This window comes from Onychomys torridus, chromosome 3, assembly GCF_903995425.1.
Source record: "Onychomys torridus chromosome 3, mOncTor1.1, whole genome shotgun sequence".
Taxonomy (NCBI): domain Eukaryota; kingdom Metazoa; phylum Chordata; class Mammalia; order Rodentia; family Cricetidae; genus Onychomys; species Onychomys torridus.
Genome location: NC_050445.1, coordinates 103,097,392 through 103,117,834, shown reverse-complemented (window position 1 = coordinate 103,117,834; position 20,443 = coordinate 103,097,392). Strand labels below are relative to the sequence as shown.

General features: G+C 50.2%; 1 protein-coding gene across 5 annotated transcripts; it reads right to left on the bottom strand.

Moving 5' to 3' along the window:
- Nucleotides 1-434: 434 nt before the first annotated feature.
- Brpf1 (bromodomain and PHD finger containing 1) lies at nucleotides 435-18,097 on the bottom strand. Of its 5 annotated transcripts, none has more exons than XM_036182561.1 (14): nucleotides 17,674-18,097; nucleotides 15,320-15,925; nucleotides 10,404-11,363; nucleotides 9,141-9,303; nucleotides 8,637-8,768; nucleotides 8,158-8,304; nucleotides 7,110-7,419; nucleotides 6,478-6,798; nucleotides 5,875-6,159; nucleotides 5,286-5,433; nucleotides 3,777-3,913; nucleotides 3,556-3,674; nucleotides 3,061-3,215; nucleotides 435-1,281 (listed from the first exon to the last, which is right to left on the bottom strand). In XM_036182561.1, the coding sequence occupies exons 2-14, from the start codon at nucleotides 15,913-15,915 to the stop codon at nucleotides 1,098-1,100; spliced, it is 3,657 nt and encodes a 1,218-aa protein (XP_036038454.1). In that variant the 5' UTR covers nucleotides 15,916-15,925; nucleotides 17,674-18,097; the 3' UTR covers nucleotides 435-1,097. The 5 variants fall into 5 exon arrangements, with proteins under 5 accessions (XP_036038454.1, XP_036038456.1, XP_036038453.1 ...); XM_036182563.1 differs by having other exon boundaries at nucleotides 8,176-8,304; nucleotides 17,674-17,737; XM_036182562.1 differs by having other exon boundaries at nucleotides 464-1,281; nucleotides 6,478-6,795; nucleotides 17,674-17,737.
- Nucleotides 18,098-20,443: the final 2,346 nt, after the last annotated feature.

Here is a 20,443-nt window from a genome sequence, read left to right as displayed (position 1 = left end):
TCTGAGATAACTAACCTGCTATGAACCCACCCGGTAATTACTGTGAGGATTATACAACAGTGGACTAACTAAAGGTACTTACTATGGGCCTGTCAATGTGGAGGTAGCTGGCCTAATATTAGTTAGCCCATCCCATAGTTACTGCAGGGATTAGAAACAATTTATGTATCTGCAGGTACTAAGGGCAGTGCCTGACATTCAGTGCATGGGAAATGGGAACTTTCTGCCTGACCTTGAACTCACAGCAATCCTCCTGCCTCAGAACCTCAAGTCCAGGGATTACAGGACTGTGCCACCATACCCAGCTTGCTGATGTGTTGTCTTATGACTAGCATGCACATTATGTCAACAAACCCTGGGGCACAAGTATGTCCCATCCATGAGGCACAGATCTCTCCCTCTGAATCCTTTTGCCCTGGTAGAAGGCAAGAAAAAAGAATTCTAAATAGACTTTATTTTCTAAGAATCAATATATTCTCTTCCTTTGAAATAAATACAAACCAGTTGAAAGGTAGGGTTCTATGGGAAAAAGAAAAGCAGAGACAAGCTCCATTCTTTTTTTTTTTTCCTTTTTCTTTTTTTTAGTACCAAATGACTCTGGCGCGACCCGGAAACGCAGTTACAAATGAGAATAATTTAAATTCTCCAATAATTACAGTATTTACAACAGCAGGGGAGGGGTCACCTAGTGCCCCTCTTCCAGGCTAGACAGACATCAATCCCACTGCTAGGATGGGATAATGCTGGCTTACCTTGCCACCTGCAAGGGCCTCAGGCCTCTAGGCAGTTATGGATTCCCCTGGCAGAAGCAGGTAGGGGTGGTGGTATGGCCACTACTCTGCCCTACAACGCCATGAGGTCTTGAGCTCTTATTGACCTGTGGGACCTCTCTTCTCCTTGCACTGAATGGCCATGGGCCCTTGGAGTGTTCTGTACAGTCCAGCTGCACTCAGGGCAGGAGGGACCTCCCCTACCCAACTTCCCCTGAGACTGGCCCCAAGACCAGGAATGAATCAGTGCAGAGGGCGGCACCACTCCAGGACAGTGAGCAAAGGGAAGGAGAGGTCACAGAGCACTGTAGCTGGGCTCTGACAGCATCAGTCACTGTCGCTGGTCTCGCTGCTCTGTTCACCCTGCACCTTGCTGCGGTGCTGCAGAGCCCTGTGGTAGGCAATCTGCACTGACTTGCGGATGTTGGACTTGCGGCCCTCCAGCATCTTCTCTTTGTCTAGATCCTGGTTCACACCCAGAGGAACGAGTTTAGTCCTGGGCAGCCACTGCCTGTCAGACAAGGTAAAGATGAGACAGAGGCACGGATTTCGGGGGAACAAGTACTAGCCCTTCCACACTCCATATGTGGAAATTTAGAAATGCCTGATTCTCAGCAACCCTGCTCTCAAGGGACTGTGTATTGAGAACAGCCCAGTCAACAGTTACAGTAGGGGAATAATAACTCTCAGTGAATACTAGGGGGAATAACTGATAAAGGAGAAACCTGAAGTAATAAAATTGATGCTCTAAAGGATTTACTGGCCGGGCAGTGGTGGCGCACGCCTTTAATCCCAGCACTCGGGAGGCAGAGCCAGGCAGATCTCTGTGAGTTCGAGGCCAGCCTGGTCTCCAAAGCGAGTTCCAGGAAAGGCGCAAAGCTGCACAGAGAAACCCTGTCTCAGAAACCCCCCCCCCCCCAAAAAAAAAGATTTACTAAAAGACTTGCTTAGGAAATATTAAGTTATACAAAGTAAAAGTTAGATAAAGGAGTTTTGACTTCAACATGACTGGAAGGTGAGTAGTGGACTAACCAGGCATATTAGAAACCATAGGAAAGAAACTTTTGTACCATTATGGCAATCTAAGGTTGTTGAGAAAATGTTTCTGCTCATGTTTGTTCATCTCCATTCCCAGAACAAAAGGAGGTAACACTGATGTAAAACCAGCCATTGGGCCATCTCCATGTCAAAGAACATTCCTCAAAGGGCATCTTAAGGTGTCAGTGCAAGTGACAGCCATTATTAAGGGCATCCTGATCTGCCATTAGGTGAACCTCTTATCAGGAAAAGCATAATTCTGCCAAGTGGGCAAGATGACCCTGGGTCACTTCTACTCAGAAAAGAATAACACTGGTGTACTTAAATAATTATGGCAAATTCTTTGCTGTATAAATTTCTCATCTGCTGAAGTGGCTAGACTTTCAGTCTCCTGTCTCTCTTTAAATTTCTGAAAGTGTAACCTGGGGCCGTGACCTGGAAGAGATTTAAGGATGGGAGTGTATGTGGGCTGTATGAGCCTAAGGCCTATAAAAGCTGGTAAAATGTTCTCTTTTGTGCACTAGCCAGAACCAGTTGCATGCTATTATTAAAGAGACTTTCATTTATTAATTTCTTAGGTGAAGGAGTGATTTTTCACTGGGAAGGCATACTAATTCCACAGCATAACCACAAGGTATTTTATGGGTGAAGAAAACCTCAAATAGGTATCTTGTCCCAGCTGTTTCAGTGAGACTATACAGATTATCATCTGCAGACAATTAACAAAAATTTGACAAGAGGGATTTAAAACCGAATTTTTTTTTTTTTTTTTTTTTTTCCTTGAGACAGGGTTTCTCTGTGTAGCCTTGGCTGTCCTGAAACTCACTCTATAGACCAGGCTGGCCTCGAACTCAGAGATCTGCCTGCCTCTGTCTCTCCAAGTGCTGCCTCCTGAGTGTAAAACCGAAATGGTCTATGCTTGCTTTCCGCCCCCATCTTGTTACTATAGAGAAAGAAGTGGGAAAAATAAGTCTAGAGGCCATCTGAGTGTGGGCAGGGAGCCACCCTAAATTTGCTAGTCACTGATGGTCCTTTGGTTTCTAGTTCCAGCTGTTTTCCAGCTACTGCCCACTCAGCCCATTGTCTGAGGACAAACACACCCTTTTGCTTAGAGCTATTCTAAGTGTGCCCCAAACACTTTGTAATAACCTAATCTGTAACTGTATCTCTTGGCAGTCTACCCCCACATCACAGATGGCTGTATTTATATCTGTGGCTTTAAGTCACACCAAATGCACCCCTCTTTCCTTACCAGGTTCGTTTGTTGTCAAAGAAGAGAACGAGGTAGAGATGCTCTCGGGCTTCCTGTGTCATCTGTTCCCCAAGTTTTAGAACCTCCAGTGGTGGTACAGGGATAGGAACCCCATGGTGGAACATACCTTCTCGGGGCATCTTTGGATCAATGATCTGAGGGTATAATACAAGCCCACTTTGGTTGAGGTCACTTCCTCCCCAAAGCTAGCACATCTAACAATCTGAAGACTATAACTGAAGAATATGTTACTGGACTATAGTGCTGACCTTGCTGTATTATTTCAGAGCCTAGGGGGCAAGAGAAGAGATAGGGAGAGGTGGGAAACTGACTGGGATCTCTCTGGGGTAATCAAGCTACATCTCTCTATCAGTCCACTTGCTAAGGAGCCTCATGCTCTGTAGCTTGGCAGGGAAAGGGGCAAGGCTACACTTAGGAACCCCAGTCCTAGGGCAGGAAAGCAAGGGGTACGGATAAGAGAAACCATAGACTTACCAGAGCTGGATATGATGGATAACCTCGGCATTTGGCCCACACAAGGTCCAGAGCATCCAATGGGGAGTCCTCGTCCTCTGAGAGCCAACCAGCTCCTCGACCCAGACTTTTTCTTACCACTTCACAGGAATGGGAGAGAGGGGGCGGATCAGCAGCTGGAGTGCTGGCAAGGCCTTGAAATTGGGTCCCCAGCACCCCTGACTTTGGGTGAGGGTACTTACTGCTGTGGCCCACGCCGCGGCCAGCGCCCACGGAGTAGGCCTCATTCTCAGTGCCTGAGGTATCTTCACTGCTGTCCTCTGGGAATGTGCCCCGAGAGAAGGAGGGCTTGCCCCGGCCTTGTTTTGAAGGTGTTGTGCTGAGAGAAGCCAATCAGAATGCAAATCAGAGGGGGAAATGGGGAATTTCATGGCAGGGGCCTCTCCTTGTTAAGCACCCAAATCCAGACTTTTGAAAAGCAGAGGCTGTATGAAGTTTGCAACTCATGCACTCTTAGGGATCAGGCTAGTAATCAGACTAATGTAGCACTCCATCAGTCTCTGAGCGGAAAACATGCCTGTCTATAAGTAACACCAACCACAGCTGCCAGATCCTCTATTATAATTTATTGTTCTGAAGTACTTGAGATTGATCCTAGGCCTCACACAAGCTAGATAAGTGTTATACCAAGGAGCTACATCCCCATTCCTTGAGACAGGGTCTTGCTACATATGTAGCCATGGCTGGCCTAGAATTTGCAGAAATCCTACTTCACCATCCCAAGTGCTGAGGTTATTATAGGTATGAGCAACTACACCCAGCTGATCCTCTGATTTTTTTTCCCTGCTTTTTTGAGACAGGGTTTCTCTGTGTAGCCATGGTTGTCCTAGAACTCACCCTGTAGACTAGACTGGCCTTAAACTCACAGAGATTCCCCTGCCTCTGCTCCTGAGTGCTGGGATTAAAGGTGTGAACCACTACCACACAGCTTGATCCTCTAATTTTTTTTTCAGCTGAGGATTGAACCCAGGGCCTTGTGCTTGCTAGGCAAGCGCTCTACCACTGAGCTAAATCCCCAACCCTTTGATCCTCTGATTTTTAAAGAGAATACAAAGACTGAGAATTTTATGTGGACTCAGTTTTTTGCTTTTAAATAAATTTAATCCTATTTCCCCCTCCCACCCCCACTTTCTCTTTATCTACATGAGTATTTTGCCTTCATGTATGTCTGTGTACCATGTGTATACAGTGCCTGTGGAAGCCAGTAGAGGATATCAGATCCCCTTGGAACTGGAGCTACACTATGTGGGTGCTGGGAATTGGACCAGGGTCCTCTGCAAGAACAGCCAGTTCTCCTAACTGCTGAGCCATCTCTCCAGTTCCTGTATTCAGTTATTAGAAACATCTTGGTGGCCAAAATAAAGTATGTCTAAAGGCCAAATCCCAGCTATAAGGCACCAGTTCTCATTTTTTTTTTTTTTGGAGCTGATAGAACCCAGAGCCTTGCACTTGCTAGGCAAACGCTCTACCACTGAGCTAAATCCCCAACCCCAGTTCTCATTTCTTTAAAGCATCAGTTTAACCTAAGACAGTGTCCTCTGTTTTGTTAGGGTGACTGATCCATCCCATTTATTTTGTAGGGACATTTGGATGTGAACTCCTTCCTTTGGACTGACTGCCACTCGGCTTCCATGGGAGAACCCGGCAAGGCATCCTTCCAGCTGCCTCCCATCTGCAGGGCTGGTCAGTACCTGGTCCGGTCTGAGGCCGCACTGCTGCTGCTGCTGCTGCTGGACTCAGAGTCTGAGCTGCTCCGGGGAAGGCTGCAGTCATTACGGTACACCAAGAAACTCTTCTTCACTGGCTGGTTCCCACTGCTGAAGCCATTGGCTGGTAAGTCTTCGAGGGGAAAGGAGGGAAGGAACCAACTGGTCAGAAAGGTGTAGATCAGAGCCAACATGGGGGCAGGTTCTCTTTCTGGGCTGAAAAGTTCCTCCAGTCTTGGCCAGCAGCGAGAGCTCTGAGCAGTTGTACCACAGCAGGCCAAGCTCTGCACTAACCTTCCCTCCCCAGCCTAAAGACACAAAGGACTTAAAGGCAGGAAGTTCCCCAAGGAAGGGGAGAAGAGAAGAGGGTAAGTGGCTGGACGGGAAGCTGGCTGGGTCAGTGTCTCTGGGTCTCGGTTCTCACACATGAAGGGTGAGGAGCGGGAATCAAAGGACTCCTGAGGCCTTCTAGCTGTCTTCCATAGAGAAGTAAAGGAGAGCTCCAAGTACACTAGGAAGAACGGCAGCTCGGCTCACTCTCTCGGGGCAGGGGCTGGGTGATGAGGAGGCTCACCCATTGGGGGGTCTTCTGTGGACTTATCACTGTCGCTGTCTGAGCTCGAACTGGGCCGGGGGCTCCTACCCCGCTTGCGCTGACGCAGGGACCCCATGATGGGGAGCTGGGGGGGCCCCACAGGACTGCCTCCGTGGCTGGGGGTCATCTGGCTCTCCCGGTTTTTGGGGGGCCGGCCCGGCCTCTTGGGCGGTCCAGCTGTCTTCGGGTTCTTTTTGGAGAACAGAACTGAGGTTCTCCTGCCCACCTCATGTGCGGGGGTTGAGGACATGTTGGGACCCAGGCCTGGAGCAGAGAAGGAGAGAAGGAGAGTTGGTGATGGGCCTGATGTGAGGAGGAAGGGTAGATGTCCAGGGTCACACCCTAGGAATATAGGATGATTACTCTGTCTAGAATCGGGGGATTTGGGGTCTGGGGATTCAGAACGACTCATACCAACAGCTAGAGAGGCAGCTAAGAGGCCCCTGACTGGGGAACGAAGGAGAAAGTACAGCAGCTAGTTGTGTAGGAAGGACCTCTGGCTAGGGAACAGCAGGGCTGTGTATGTACTGCAGAGCCAAAGTCTGACTTGCTTTGGGGTCCATCTTGCTATGGGGTTCAGACCTTTGCTTGTCTCCTGGCTGCTGCTCTCTTCTGCAGCGCTGTCTGTCTGTCCATCCTTGTCACAGGCTGCTGGGTGGGGTGTCAGATTGCCCCTGCTGGAGGGGCCATGACGCTCAGGTCCATCCCGGCCAGTCTCCCGCTGGTGAGCAAGCTTCCGCCGCAATGCCGTCATCTCTTTCTTGATCATTTTTGCACGCCGGGAACGGCCCACACTCTGCTTGCTGGCGTTGACTTCGTCCAGCCGCTCCAGCAACAACTTCAGCTGCTCTTCTACTGGCAGGTGTTTCTGGTTCTCCAGCAGGACCAGCCGCTCTTCCTCTGCTGCCAGGGAGAGTTGGGGGGAAGAAAGGTCAGGCTCAGGGTAGCCCATTGGGCCCCTTGAACCTGGGCAGGCAGCAGGAACCCACTCTTCCCACTGGCTTCTCCTAGGAAGAGCTGCAAAATGGCAAACTAGTATGATGAATGGTGGCCCAGCTATCCAGTCACCAAGTCTGGCTTCTTAGGAATATCCTGGGGATAGCCTGCTGCTGCTCAGCCCAGCTGCCTGTACTGCCTGTTCCCAGGGAGGGACTTTTGGAAAGCTGTCCATCTCTGGCATCGGCCTCTATGCATGCAGATGACTCATCACCCACCATCTTCAGTATGGTGTGGGGCCTCATCTCCGGCTAGGTTGTGAGGGATATGCATGCCCGTCTCAAAGTCAATGCCCATTTTTTCTGCCTGGCGCCGGGCCTGACGGAGCACAGCACCACCCTGCTCACGGAGTCGAACTGCTGCCCTGTAGAAGATGGTGTCCTTGGCATTATACTTTAGGCAGTTGCTGACAATGAGATTGAAGTCCTCCTCAAAATCATCAAAGTTCAAGTAGCGATAAGCCTCCAAGTTCTGCTTCATGGTGAAAAAGTCCATAGGCTTTTTGATGTGGTCTAGGTAGTCAGGTACCTGGGAAAGCAGGGTAAGTGTCTAAGTGGAAATCTGTTCTTATTCTCCCAAACCCTACTCTTAACAGCCCCCCAAGAAATGCATCTAGCAACCGCCTCCCACCACAGTTAAGAGGCAGGCATGTAGTATAAGGGAAGTTCTAGTCCTGACTTCACTAGTCACAAGCTGTGTGATCTTGGTAGTGTCCTAACCTCTCTGGGCCTTATTTTCCTCTCCTGAAAAATCATGATGAAATGTAGGCAAATCTATTTCCTAGAACCATGGGCCGCTTTAATGGGGGAAAAGGCCATGAGAATTCTCTAAAAATTGTACCACCTGTATTCTTTCTTACTGTTATTTTTGCTCTTCATAAGGCTTGTGGTAAGGCTGCTGCCTCAGATGTCTCATTTTATACCTTTCAGAGAGAAAAGTGAACCTAGGGCTTCAGAGCTGGCTCTTTAGATTCTGAGCCTTCCAAAATTTCCATTCCAGGGTTGAACACCCTGAGAATATCTTCCTGCCTGTGATTACTCATCTGGCAGACTCTGGGGAAGGAGTGCAGATGGCTTCCCATTCTGAGTTCTTGGGGTGTGATAGGACAAGACAAGGGTCCAGGTGATACATGTAGCTCTAGTTCCTCCTGCCCCAGAGCCACCGAACCCTTGATGGTCCCCACCTAGTCCCTGGGCCAGACCTGCAGCAGGGGTCCAACTGGGAGAAGAAGAGAAAGAAGTTGGAGCGAGGGGAAGGGATTCTTACTTCGTCCAATTCGGTTACCTCAGACAGAGGGACCGGCTCGCTGAAGATGTTGCCTGTGTCCTTCTCTTGGAGCTGCTCCAAGGTTTTTCGGAGGAGGATGAGAAAAGGGGTCAGCTGCATTTCCATGGCAATCTGCTGGATCTTGATCTGGCACACAAAAAGGCTGGATCAGCCAGGCCCTGGCTAGTCCCTCAGCAGAGGTCAAAGGAGATGGTCCCTGCTGGCTTAGGAACATACTTTTCTCATCCAGGCCCCATGAAAGAAAGCTGTCTCTATCTACTTTGGTTCCCCTTCCTTGAACTCCTGGCTCGAGCTGCCTGGGTCAGAGGTAAGGATTCTGTGCAGTCTCCTTTGACCCGAAGCTAAAAGCACACAGTGTGGGGACGGACACTCAACGCCAGTATGGGCCTTGGCGCTTCCCATCCAGGGCCATACACTCTCCCTCCTCCAGAGCAGTGTTCTGGCCCAGGAGCACTCACCGTCTCCCTTTTCAGTTTCTCTCGCTTGCGTATCAACTCCACCAGCAGCCGAGCTCGCTCTAGGTCATGCCGGAGCCGCTGCCAGGACTTGAGCTGTTCTTTGAGGGCCCAGTTCTTATCTTCAGAATCTCTCTGTGAGGGTAAAAGGGGTACCAGATGGTGAGAGCCAGAGGAGAGTCCAGAAGAGGAGTGCAGGAAACCTAGGCCAAGGGCAGGGCAAGTCCAAGGAGAAAGCCCAATCATTCATCAGTAGCACCTCCCTCTATGTGTTACCAGGGTCTAGCAGCAAGATAATGCTGGGTATGTTTGTTGAATTAATGAACACACAGTAATGATGCCTTTCCACCAACCTGGTAATGTATAGATTTCATGCTGGCCTGCCTTGGGGGCTAAGTTAAAGGTGGAAAACCTAAGCTCTTTGATGCTGGAGGCTATCACTATCAATTTTGGTCCTTGCCCTTTTGGTCCTAGTCTCCACAACCCACAGGGATTTGGACACGGTACCCCAACTTGATCACAGTTCCTCTGCGACTGAAGGTGTGTCTGCAGACGCCGGAGCAGTGGGACCCCATTCCGTGACTGCCGTTTCAGGGTCCAGTAGCTGTGTAGCCTCTGCATGAACTGGCTCTTCCTCTGGATGGTCAGGCGGTTGGTGATCTTACTGAGTCTGGGAACCAGGGAACAAAGGGAAAACCTGCTAGGTCCCGACTGCAGCTAAGAGTTCCTGAATGAGGACAGTGGGGGGCTGTGACGTTCATCAAAAAGGTCTGGAAAACCAGGAACAGTCGTAGCTCACACCTGTAATCCCAGCACTCCCAAGGTGGAGGCAAAAGGATCCAGACACTCGAGGTAATCTTTGGCTCTATGTGGAATTCAAACCCAGCCTATTACAAGAGATTCTATCTCAAAAAGAAAAGAAGGAAGCAGAGAAGGAGCATCTCAGAATTCTGGACTTAAGGCATAATCAACAGTGCCTTGAGTGGCACAACACAGCAGAGGAAACCACGCTCTCAGCACTAAGCAGAACAGCATCAGTCTGCCTCTAAGTCTGCTAAGCCACAGCAGCCCAGGGCAGTTAGATTCTGACCTCTTGGACTGAGACTGTGCAGAAGACAACACACCCCCATCCCTTGTTGGCCTTTTTGCTAAGATCAAGTGAAGATAAATTGCAAGGAGAGAAACCTATAGTGAGGTCAACCAGACAACATAAGGCAGCTAAAAACATCTGACAATCACAGCCTGACTGAGCAGCACTCCACAGGGCAGTCTAGAGTCTGGGAAGGTGGCCCTTAGGAACATAGAGGACACTAGCATTTCTGATTTCTGGTGCATGATCAAGTTGCACATGTCATGCACTTTTTCTTTCTTGTGCTGGGGACTGAACCCAGATCCCTATAGATACTAAGCACATCTGACAACTAAGCTGCATCCCAGCCCCTTCACAACTTTCTGAGCCTTCTCCTCCCCACTTTTCATTGACTCTTTCATGGGAAGACCATTTTTCTTCGATGGCTCTTTCATCTTAACAAACCACACCATCAAAAAGAAGGGCAGCTTAAATACATGCTTCGTCTGCCAGATAAAGTTCAGAGTTTTTGGCTCCTAATGCAAAAGTCAGGAAGGTGACTTACCTAAGATCACCTCTTTAAATTTACTTTTTCATTCCCACACAGCTCTGACAGGAAGGCAAGCCGGCCACTCTACTTAGGCCCCACAGTCTCTCTGAGGCTTCTCCCCTCCCCTTCCTGCCCACGACTGCACATGTACCTGTGTGGCGGAATGCAGGGCACAGATACCACAGGTGCTGCTGCCCGCTTCTCTGCCAAGATCTTCCGAGCTTTCTTCATCTTGATCCGGGACTTGGCCTTGGCCTTCTTGACCTTCTCTGAGCTCCAGCTCTTACCCTCATCTTCTTCTTCATCCTCCTCCTCCTCCCCCTCACTGTGGGATAGGGCAGGCAGGCGGCGAGCAGAACCTGGGGGTGTGTGGATGTCACAGTAGGCTGTCTTGCGGACACTAAAGGAGGTACCATTAGCACCTGTCTCCCGCACAGGTTCCATCTTCATGTAAAGGCCAGCCTGCTGGGCACATGTCACATGGAAGGCTGTGTAGCAGTTGGCCTTGTGGCACTGGATGCAGGCTCCAGAGCCCCGCTGTTTGCAAATGTAGCAGGTGAGCTTCCAGCGGGCTGGTGGGATGTGCTCAATGCTGTCAATAGGTTCTAGGAAGACTGTGTTGGCAAAGCAGACCTCAGGGATCCACAAGGCACACACCACGTGGGCCCAGCGGCCATCATCTGTCTGCTTAAAGGCACCACCCTTATTGGGGCACAGAGCACAGTCCACTGCACGAGAAGGTGACTGCAGGCAACGGCGGCACAGCCACTGGCCCTCAGGGATATAGGGGACACCGTAGCACTCTTGGTGCACAGCCAAGTTGCACATGTCACAGAAGAGGATGACATTGCTGTTCTGGCACTCGCCATCATTGCAGATGCAGCATACGGCATCTTCATCCACTAGTGCATTGGGGTCACCTTTATTGTGACTCTCAAAGTAGGACTCCTTCTCCAACCGGTCCATTAGGTACTCAAAGATCTCCTGTGGGATAGGACTCACACCCTCGGTCTTCCGTCGCTCATTCATGATATCCAGCCAGATATAGTCCTCCTCGTCCATGTCATACTCTACTTCCTCGTCCAGCTCCTCTGCAGACTTCTCGATGTACCTGAAGTGTACACAGGTAGTTTGGCATCACATGGCTGATATCTTTTCCCTCCAAACAAAGCATTGTGCTTGCCTCCAAGCACCCAGCCTCTGCCCATATACACGTCTCATTCTAACCCTACCTTAACCCTATATGCATAGATAACAGAATCATTTCTGTCCTGCAGAAAAGGATACCTAAATGTGGGGGAAGTTAACTTACTTGTAAGAAAGCACCCTAAAGCTTGGTCATAAACACTGGCCTATCTCTCTAGTCCTCATGTTGTGGCTGTCACATGATGCTGTCTTCCTTGTACCTAGCTTGAGGCTCAGCGAGATGCCTAAAAGGGGCAATGTTGGAACAGTGAGGGCCACCATGGGAATAGGGGATTGTACAGCCAGAGGAAGGCAGTTCCTTGGACAACACTGGCAATGAATACAGGCCTGCTTTATCGAAGCTGACAAATACCAAAGATACCATAGATGTTCTTTCAGAAGGTGCTAGGGGTCTCTCAAATGCTACATACTATGTTTATTCTCTGGGTAGCCTTGAAAGATAGTAATAGCTACGACTGACTGGGCATTTACTATGGAGCAAGCACCAGGCCAAGTTACATCTGTTCTCATTACAGCTAGCAGATCAGTGTTCTTATCATCTGCATTTGTAGATGAAGAAAGTGAAGCTTTGAGAAAAATTGTTAGTGACCTATCACAGATAGGTCGTATCACCAGGGAATGACAGAGCTAGCTAGCATCCAGTCTCTGGCCCCAGCCTTTTCATATCCATTTTGGCACTCTCTGAGCCAGCAGACCCAGAGCAGAGGGTTGCTAGGTGGCTGTGACACAGCAGGTATCACCTTGTCCTGCCTTAGCCCACCTAACTATAGCATTGTCAACTACAGAGAAAAAGAGAATAGGAGTTTGGCTTTTAACAAACCTGCTTTTAAACTTTGCTACTCTGCATGCTCAGGACAGCACTGTTCTGCCCTGTACCAAAGCTTTCCTGATAAAATAACGAGGGCTAGATTCAGTAAATGATAACTTTGAATAGCATTACAAAAGTGAATGGCTAAGAAGCTGGTGATATTCTCAGTTGGTAGAGTGCTTGCCCAGCATGCATAAAGTGCTGGTTCAGTCCCTGGCACCCCATAAAACCAGGTGAGATGACATAGCTGTAAATCCTAGCACTCAAGAGGTAGAAGCAGAAGAATCAAGAGTTCAAAGCTACTACACTGTGAATCGGAGGCCAGTCTAGGATACATGAGACCCTGTATTTAAGGCGAGTGGGGTGGCTAAATCATGTGGTACACAGCATGTTCTAGTAGAACGATAATTCCTCTCTACACATGGGAAATGGATCTCCAAGCAGGCTAGGTGCACAGACGCTCTGGGGCCATTTGCCTGGTCTCTGCATGACAGTTATGACCTTCAGCTCTTAAGCTCTCTGGGCCTTCGTTTCCTTATCAATAGAGTAGCAATGCTAACATTACTGTTGTGCGCATGAAATGAGTTAATAAAGGGAAACACTTAGAACAGTGCTTCGCATGGAATAAGTATTCAATATATGTCAACTTTATTATTAGCTTTTGTATAGCCCTAACCCACTGTGCCTTGAATTATAGCTGTTTGTACCTAACTCCTTCTCTAGACAGAGGCAGAGAACATGTCTGATTCACTGTACAGAAATAGGTTCTTAGTGTTGTTCAATTGAAAGGCATTTTGGGGGTGGCAGGGAGGAGAGAGATAAAATATGTGAAGGAGGCAGCTTCTTCTTTAGCCCTTACCTTCTTTCCCAAGGTGAGCTCAACCTGTGCTCCGAGAATAAGGGTATGATCAGAGCTGACGTGCTGCAGCTGGATGGGTCTAGGGCTGGCACTACTTCTCTTAAACAGAAGGTCTTGCCTGTTCCTCTGCCATGACATATGACAGTATGTGATGGCACATAACACACTCCCACAGGCTCCCAGATTACTGACTGTGGCACAGATAGGTGGGCTGTGTGTCATGTACAATTTTTGGCATACTAGCTGACACACCACCTTCTCCCTCCCCCTCAAGAAATGAACTGGAATTTGAACAAGAGAAAATGGTGTTATTAGATCTTCAGACCTTTTCAAGTTTTTACCAAAGTAAATAATTTCCAAAACATGGAGAATTTTGCTAGCTGTGATAATTACAACAACCTAACCCCAAACTGACTGAAACCAGCTGAAAACTGCTCCTTTGGAGAAAAGAGCTGATCCCAGGAGAACAGTGACTGTGGGGGAGGAAGAGGAGGAGCTGAGTAAGTTGGGCTGGACTGCCTGTGAGACAGATGATGCAGGCCAAGAGCCACTGAAGGAGAGGAAGGCCCAAAGAGGGGCCTGTTTGGGAGTGAAGAAGCATGGTAGTAAGTCCTAAGAGATAAGAAAGAGCAGAAAAACCAGAGGGGGACCTGGGCCGACAACAGACGAAAGTAGAGGAAAGCAATACCCATACTGTGTCACTGTGTTCCCAGGAGCTGCTGGACTATCAAGTGGACTGCATCTGTAGCAAAACTGCTTTTCACAGAGCCTTTACAGTAAAGACAAGTGAACAAACTGCTCTCCTGGCTTTGGGGCCAGGACTCCAAGGCCCTTTTACACTTGGTTTTGATAACATCCTGTGGCTGAGATTTCTACATATAGTTAGTTCACCTCCACATTTCCCACCCACCATACATCTTTTTTCTCATGTTAAAAGTAATTACCTTTATTATGTCTGTGGCTTCACGGCCAGTCAGTTAAGTGGGTAAAGGTGCTTGCTACCAACCTGATGACCTACATCCTATCCTGGGACCTGGACCTACATGGTAGGACAGAACTGACCCGACAAGTAATCCTCTAGCTGCCAGGGGTGCTAGAATGCAAGCGCATGCACAGACACACACATAAATGTAAAAACGATTTTTAAAAAATTAAGAATGTCTGCAACTTCAACAGCCACTATGTCTAGCTCTTAGAAGGAATGGAATACAAAGAAAAAAAAATTGAAATAAATAAAAGATCCAGAAAGGTACTATGTCAGCAATGGAAATACTGCTTACAAAGCTGTTAATGGACAGGCTACAGTAAGAACAGCAGGGAAATTCCATCACAGACTTATCACCCGCATTTAGGCCTTCTGAAGCCAATGTCTTCTGCCCTAGGGAGGAACACTGAACCTGCTCTGAAGCTGAGGCTTCTAGAGCACCAGGCCATGGCCACGCAGTGAAAAGGTAGAAAGGGCCAGAAATCAGAGCTGAGATGTGGGGTGCAGGGAATAGTGTGGCTTTGATGCTCGGGGACTCAGGCCTCAACCTCAGCTCTGAGATTCCTAGCAAATGACTTTTGACAAGCCTGGCACTTTCTGAAATGAGACTAATGACTGCTTGAGAGAGTTCTGAGAACAAAGAGGTGGCTATAGCTGATGCACTGTCATAGAACATTCAGAAGCCAAGAAGTAGGTGGCTTGCATGTCAGTTCAAGGTTAGACTGGGCTACACAGTGAGTTCACGGCCAGTCAGTCAGAAACACAGTGAGACTGTCTCAAAACCAACAAACCACAACAAAACAAAAACAAGCCAGGCAGTGGTGGCACACGCCTTTAAGCCCAGCACTTGGGAGGCAGAGGCAGGTGGATCTCTGTTGGTTCAAGACCAGCCTGGTCTACATAGTTAAGTTCCAGGACAGCCATGAGCGTTACACTAAATCCTGTCTCAAAAAACCCAAAACAAACAAACAACCCCCCCCAAACAAAACCCCAAAGCCAAACCTTAATTAAACAACAATAACAATAACACTAATAAAACGGGCCGGGAGAGATGATACAAAGCACGAAACAGGACCAGGCATGTGCCTATAGCGCTAAGGGACAGTTCACACTCCTTGGGCAGGGCTAGTGCTGTTTCCTATCAGGCTGTCTGTCACCTCTCTTGGTTTTGACTAGTTTTCTAGAGGTAGGAGGTGGTGATGGCCTTACCGGTAGTAGGAAGTGGGCCGGGGCGGTGCATCAGGCGTGTCTTGCTCCAGCTCCCGATACACCACCTCAGGCAGTTTGGGAGCAGCACTGGCGGGAGCACTGTGGTGGTGGTGGTTGGAGTCCTTGCGTTTCTCCTTGTTCTTATGCTTGCCTGACTTAGGGGTAGCCGCGGGTGTCTCTGAGTTCTCCTTGTTGCTGCTGTTTTCTGGGGCCTCCTCAGGGGCCTCCTCATCCTCTGACACCACATCTAGGTTGTCAAAGATGCTGATGCGGTGGACACGGCCATGCAGGTCCACCTCTACCATGCGCTGGGCCTGAGCATAACTCATCACCTCTCGGCCTGGTGACTGTGAGACCTCAGAGGGGCTGGGTGACTGCTTATTGGCTGGTCGTGACTGGCGCCCTTTTTTTTTGTGCTTGCGCAGTGGGGTCTGCTGTGGGGGTGGTGGGCTGTCGTGGTCATAGTGGTACAGGTGGTACTCAATACCACTGTAGCTCTTGTAAACCTTGCGGCAGGTCTCCACGGGGCATTCATACGGTGGCTTAGTTGCCCGCAAGTTGTGGCAGAAGGTCTTCACATCAAAGTCCACCCCCATGCTGTCACATCTAGAATACACAGGTCAGTTAGCACAGGCCTTGTGAGAGCTCCAATCCCTGCACCATAGCCCACATTCTCCAGTCTTCCATCTCACATGTCGCCATCTCCAAGTGCCAGCTCCTCTACCAAGTCTTGGCACAGGTCCTCAAGACCTCCCGCTCGGTCATCCTGGCTATGTCTCAATTCTTTCAGCCAGTCTCACATAGAGTGACAGGAGTGACCACACCAATGACGTGACTAAAGCCTGCCCCGCTGCTCCCCAGCTTCCTAAGGAAACATCAGGGGACTCCTTTCTAGAGTCTTCCTGGTAGTTAGAGCAGCCTACCATTCCCTGAATGTTACACTCTCTCAAGGCACAAAGGCTCTCTCTATGCTGGTGGGCTCCTACAAATCAATTCTTCAAAACCTAGTTCAAATCACACTTTCATTAAGACTCTCCTATGGAAAACTGTTTCCACAGCATTCTAGTCTCACTTCCAGTGGGGCGTTCCCTAATTCTGTCTCCTAGTAGCCACCAGGCCTAGCTGTTTCTAAATCCCCAGTTAGTAGCAAGCACTGGCCTTTCGAGCCTTGTTAAAGGAATGAAAAGCCTGTTGAATGACTGACTGAGTGAGAAGATCACCAGTTTGGGAGTTGAGGAAGATAGATTAAGGATAAAAGTTGCCTATGTGTAAGCCTGAGTGAGTGGCCAACGATTGAGTCCTAGATTCCAACAAAAACCACGGCACAATCAGTGCACTGCTGAGGTCTTTATGGGGATCCTCTGCCTAGCCCTGGAGCTGGGTGGGGAGAAATAGAGAGAGACCATGTGAAAATGGTCATTTACCCAGGGAAAAAGACACAGACTGTACTTATTTCCTCATTTACAGAGTCATGCAACATTAACCCGGGGCCTACCAAGTGCTTGGCCCCGAAGGCACAAACAGGAACACAAAAATCTAGCATTATGTTCCAGGGTTCTCAAGGGCCAACCCTCCCCCACCCCACGTTCCTGGGTGAGTAGAGACAGCAGATGGCACCAAACCCCAGAGAGCCCAGCTTAGTCAGTTACTGCCCCAATTTCTCTCAGAACGAGTTGAACCAGGGTCCTTGGGACCACCAATGCAAGGCCTGCTTGACCTCCCTGAAAAATACTGACTCTCAGCCTCCTTCTCCTGACGCTTAACCACGAGAGTGGGCAGCTCTAGTCCCTCCGTCGACAGCCTCTGACTTCCAAGTCAACTCCAACTCACTTCTATTTCCTACCTGCTGCGGTGCCTTTAAACACTAAACCAATTATAGGCACAAACAAGCTCAACTCTTTCCAAGCCGGGTCCCTGGTGAGCGCTGCCGCTCTGGCTTTGCTGGCCTGGTTCCCGAACTGGCACAGTGCTCCCAGGGACCTGGTGTCAGAAGCACAAAGGTGTGACCAGAACTTAGCTCTGAAAGCTCTGGGGCCCAGAGGTCTGGAGGAAGCTACTCCTGGGAACTCCAGGAGCTGAAGGAAGTAGGTAGGGACGGGGTGGGACCAGGGCCCTGCCGGCTGCCGGCGCCCGGACTCCCGGATGCTGCGCCGCTTCCTTTTTATCAAAGTGTACCAAGTCGAACAAGGCTCCCCTCCTGCCGCTGGCCCGGGCAGCCCCAAAGGACACGCACTGTCGCCGCCAACGAAAGGCCTGTCAGTCCTCCCCGCCCGGGGCCCGGGGGGCGCCTAGCGCTCCTCGCCGGGGCTGCTCCTTCTCCACGGGTACTGCCGCCGGCCCCGGCCGGTACTCACCGGCCACCTCCAGTCCGGGCTCATCGCCGGGGGCGCCCGCCGGGGCTCCGACCCCGCGTGGGGAAGCCGGCGGGGAAAGACGGGCCAGGAAGGGGGAACCCGAACTCCGGGACGCGGAGCTGGCCACCCCCGGCTCCTGCCCCGCACGCTCTGGCCCGGCTTCCCGCGCTGACCCCGGCCGCTCCCGGCCCCGCCGGCGCCCCAGTGTCGCAATTCCGCAAGCACCCTCGCGTTTCCCGAGCTTTGGGGTCTTCTGGCCTGGGAACTCGGTGCCGTCCGGACAATAAGGGGGCTCCCGGAGGCGGCACAGGAACAGCGGCAGAGAGACCGTGGCGGCAAAGGCTGTGGCAGCGGCGGCAGCAGCAGCAGAGACGGCGACGGCGTCCGCCGGGGTAAACGTGGCCCCGTGGCGCTGCATAGACGCACTTTCGCCACGGTTCCCCGCCTGTCCGCTGAAGCGCGAGCAACCATCCCACGGACCTGGAGAAGACATCCGGACACCGCATAGGCCCAGGGTGTGCCTCCATCTTCGAGGGGAAGTTTCTGGAGACTCAAGTCACAGCGTAGGGAGCAGGGGTCCTCCGGCCGTTTGTGGCGAATCTGCGACCACGGACGGGCAGCGCGAGGCTGGGCGTGAGGAGCCCGCCCTTCTCCCCTCCCCCTCTGCCTCCGCCTCCTGCTCCCTCCCTCCTGCTGGCTGCGGTAGGGACCTGGCCTTGGTCTCTGAGGAAGGCGACGGGGCGGGACCGGGCGGGAGTGCAGGGAGAGGCGGAGCTGGGGGCAGGACTGGGAGCCTGAGGGACGCCGCCGAAGCCGCAGGGGCCGCAGCTATGGGCGGGGGCGGGGCGACCGGGAAGAATAGGCCGGCGGGGGCGGGGCTTGTGGCTGGGAGGCGGAGCCCTCGGAAAGCGGCGCCTGGATGCTCCGAGGGCCGCCGGAAGAGTGGGCCTGAGGGTCCCGAGAGAAAGGGCGGAGCTTTGGGTGAGTTTGGGAGGTGGAGCTGAATCCCGGATAAAGCTACAACTGGGGAAAGAACCCCTACAAAGCTGCAGGAAAGGGCGGGACTTTGGGAGCAAGGGGCGGGGCTGCAGGCTTAGTGTAGGAGGGAAAGGCGACCCGGCAGAGGAAAGGCGTGGCCCGGACGAGGGAACTGAGTTTGGGGAGTTCCCGGGGCATTACCGTGAAGCGGAGGATTTTAGATTGGCAGCGTTAGACAACATGGTGACGGGCTGCTGATTTTCCAATCAGCAAAACAGTGTCAAAACACACAGCCCTGGTTGGGGATTTAGCTCAGTGGGTTCGATCGTCAGCTCAAAAAAATAGGAAAACAAACAAACCACATAGCCAATTGACTATGACTGACACGTTTAGTTTGAACGTGGGGAAGTTGCTGAGTTCCTCAGGTTCCTTATTTGTAAACCTGGAGCTCGAAAATTCTGCTGTCACTTTCAGAAAACTTGGACGTCAGGGGTCATCACTGTTAAGCAGTGTTAGCAATTTTGTTGTTGAAGAGTGTGAAAGTCTTCCAAGGAGATAGAAACCCTGAAAACTTCGGTTTTAATCTTCATGAAGACTTGATATTCAAAAAGCGCACATTTTCATACATTGTGGTGGTATTGTGTTCCCCAAAATATTGTGCACCCTAATAAATTTATTTGGGGCCAGAGAACAGATAGCCACTAGGTGGTGGCTAGAAAATGGGTCAGAGCAAGCCACAGCAGAAATTGGGCGGTGGTGGTGCACGCCTTTAATCTCAGCACTTGGGAGGCAGAGCTAGGCAGATCTCTGTGTGTTCAAAGATGCAGCCAGCATTGAGACACACACCTTTAATCCCAGAAAGCAAGCCTTTAATCCCAGGGAGTGACGGCAGAAAGAGAAAGATATATAAGGCGTGGAGACCAGAAACTAGAAGCATTTGGCTGGTTAAGCTTTCAGGCTGCTAGCAGCAGTTTAGCTGAGATCCATTCGGATATGAGAACTCAGAGGCTTCCAGTCTGAGGAAACAGGATCAGCTGAGGAACTGGTGAGGTGAGGAAGCTGTGGCTTGTTCTGTCTCTGTGATCTTCCAGCATTCACCCCAATAACTCACCTCAGGTTTGATTTTATTAATAAGAACTTTTAAGAATCCTGCTACAATACATCACACCCCCTCCCTCAACAAATGTCAATAAAATTGGCACTCCAGGAACTTGTTTCTTATTTAAATCGTAGAGTCTGGAGTAAAACTGGAATTTCTCTGAAAGAAATAGCTTAGTATAGCTGAGCCTTGGTTTCCTGTTATTAAAGGGGGATAATATATATAGTACTATATATAGTACCTCTGCCCTGGGGTCATGGTAAGGATTAAAACAGATGAGGTTTGTAAATTGCTAACTGTCTAATTTATAAGACCCGCATTTGCAAAGAAAATACTAGCTATTCTGCTCATCCAGAAAATTCAAAATAAGCCAGGAATGTCAGCATTCCAGAGAACCGTGGGAGGATTGCCTGGACTGCCTGTGAGGTCCAGGTCAGACTAGGCTACACAGCCAGACTCTGTCTAAACAAGACAACCACAGTAAACGAGTAGAAGGGTGTATATAGATTCTTTCCCCATCAAACTGAGGACTCTGCACATACAAGGCCAAGGATCTACACTCAGCTTTATCACCCTGACAGCTTTTTTTTCCTTTTTCTTTTTTTGAGACAAGGTTTCTCTGTGTAGTCCTGGCTGTCCTGGAACTTGCTCTGTAGACCAGGCTGGCCTTGAACTCAGATTATCTGCCTGCCT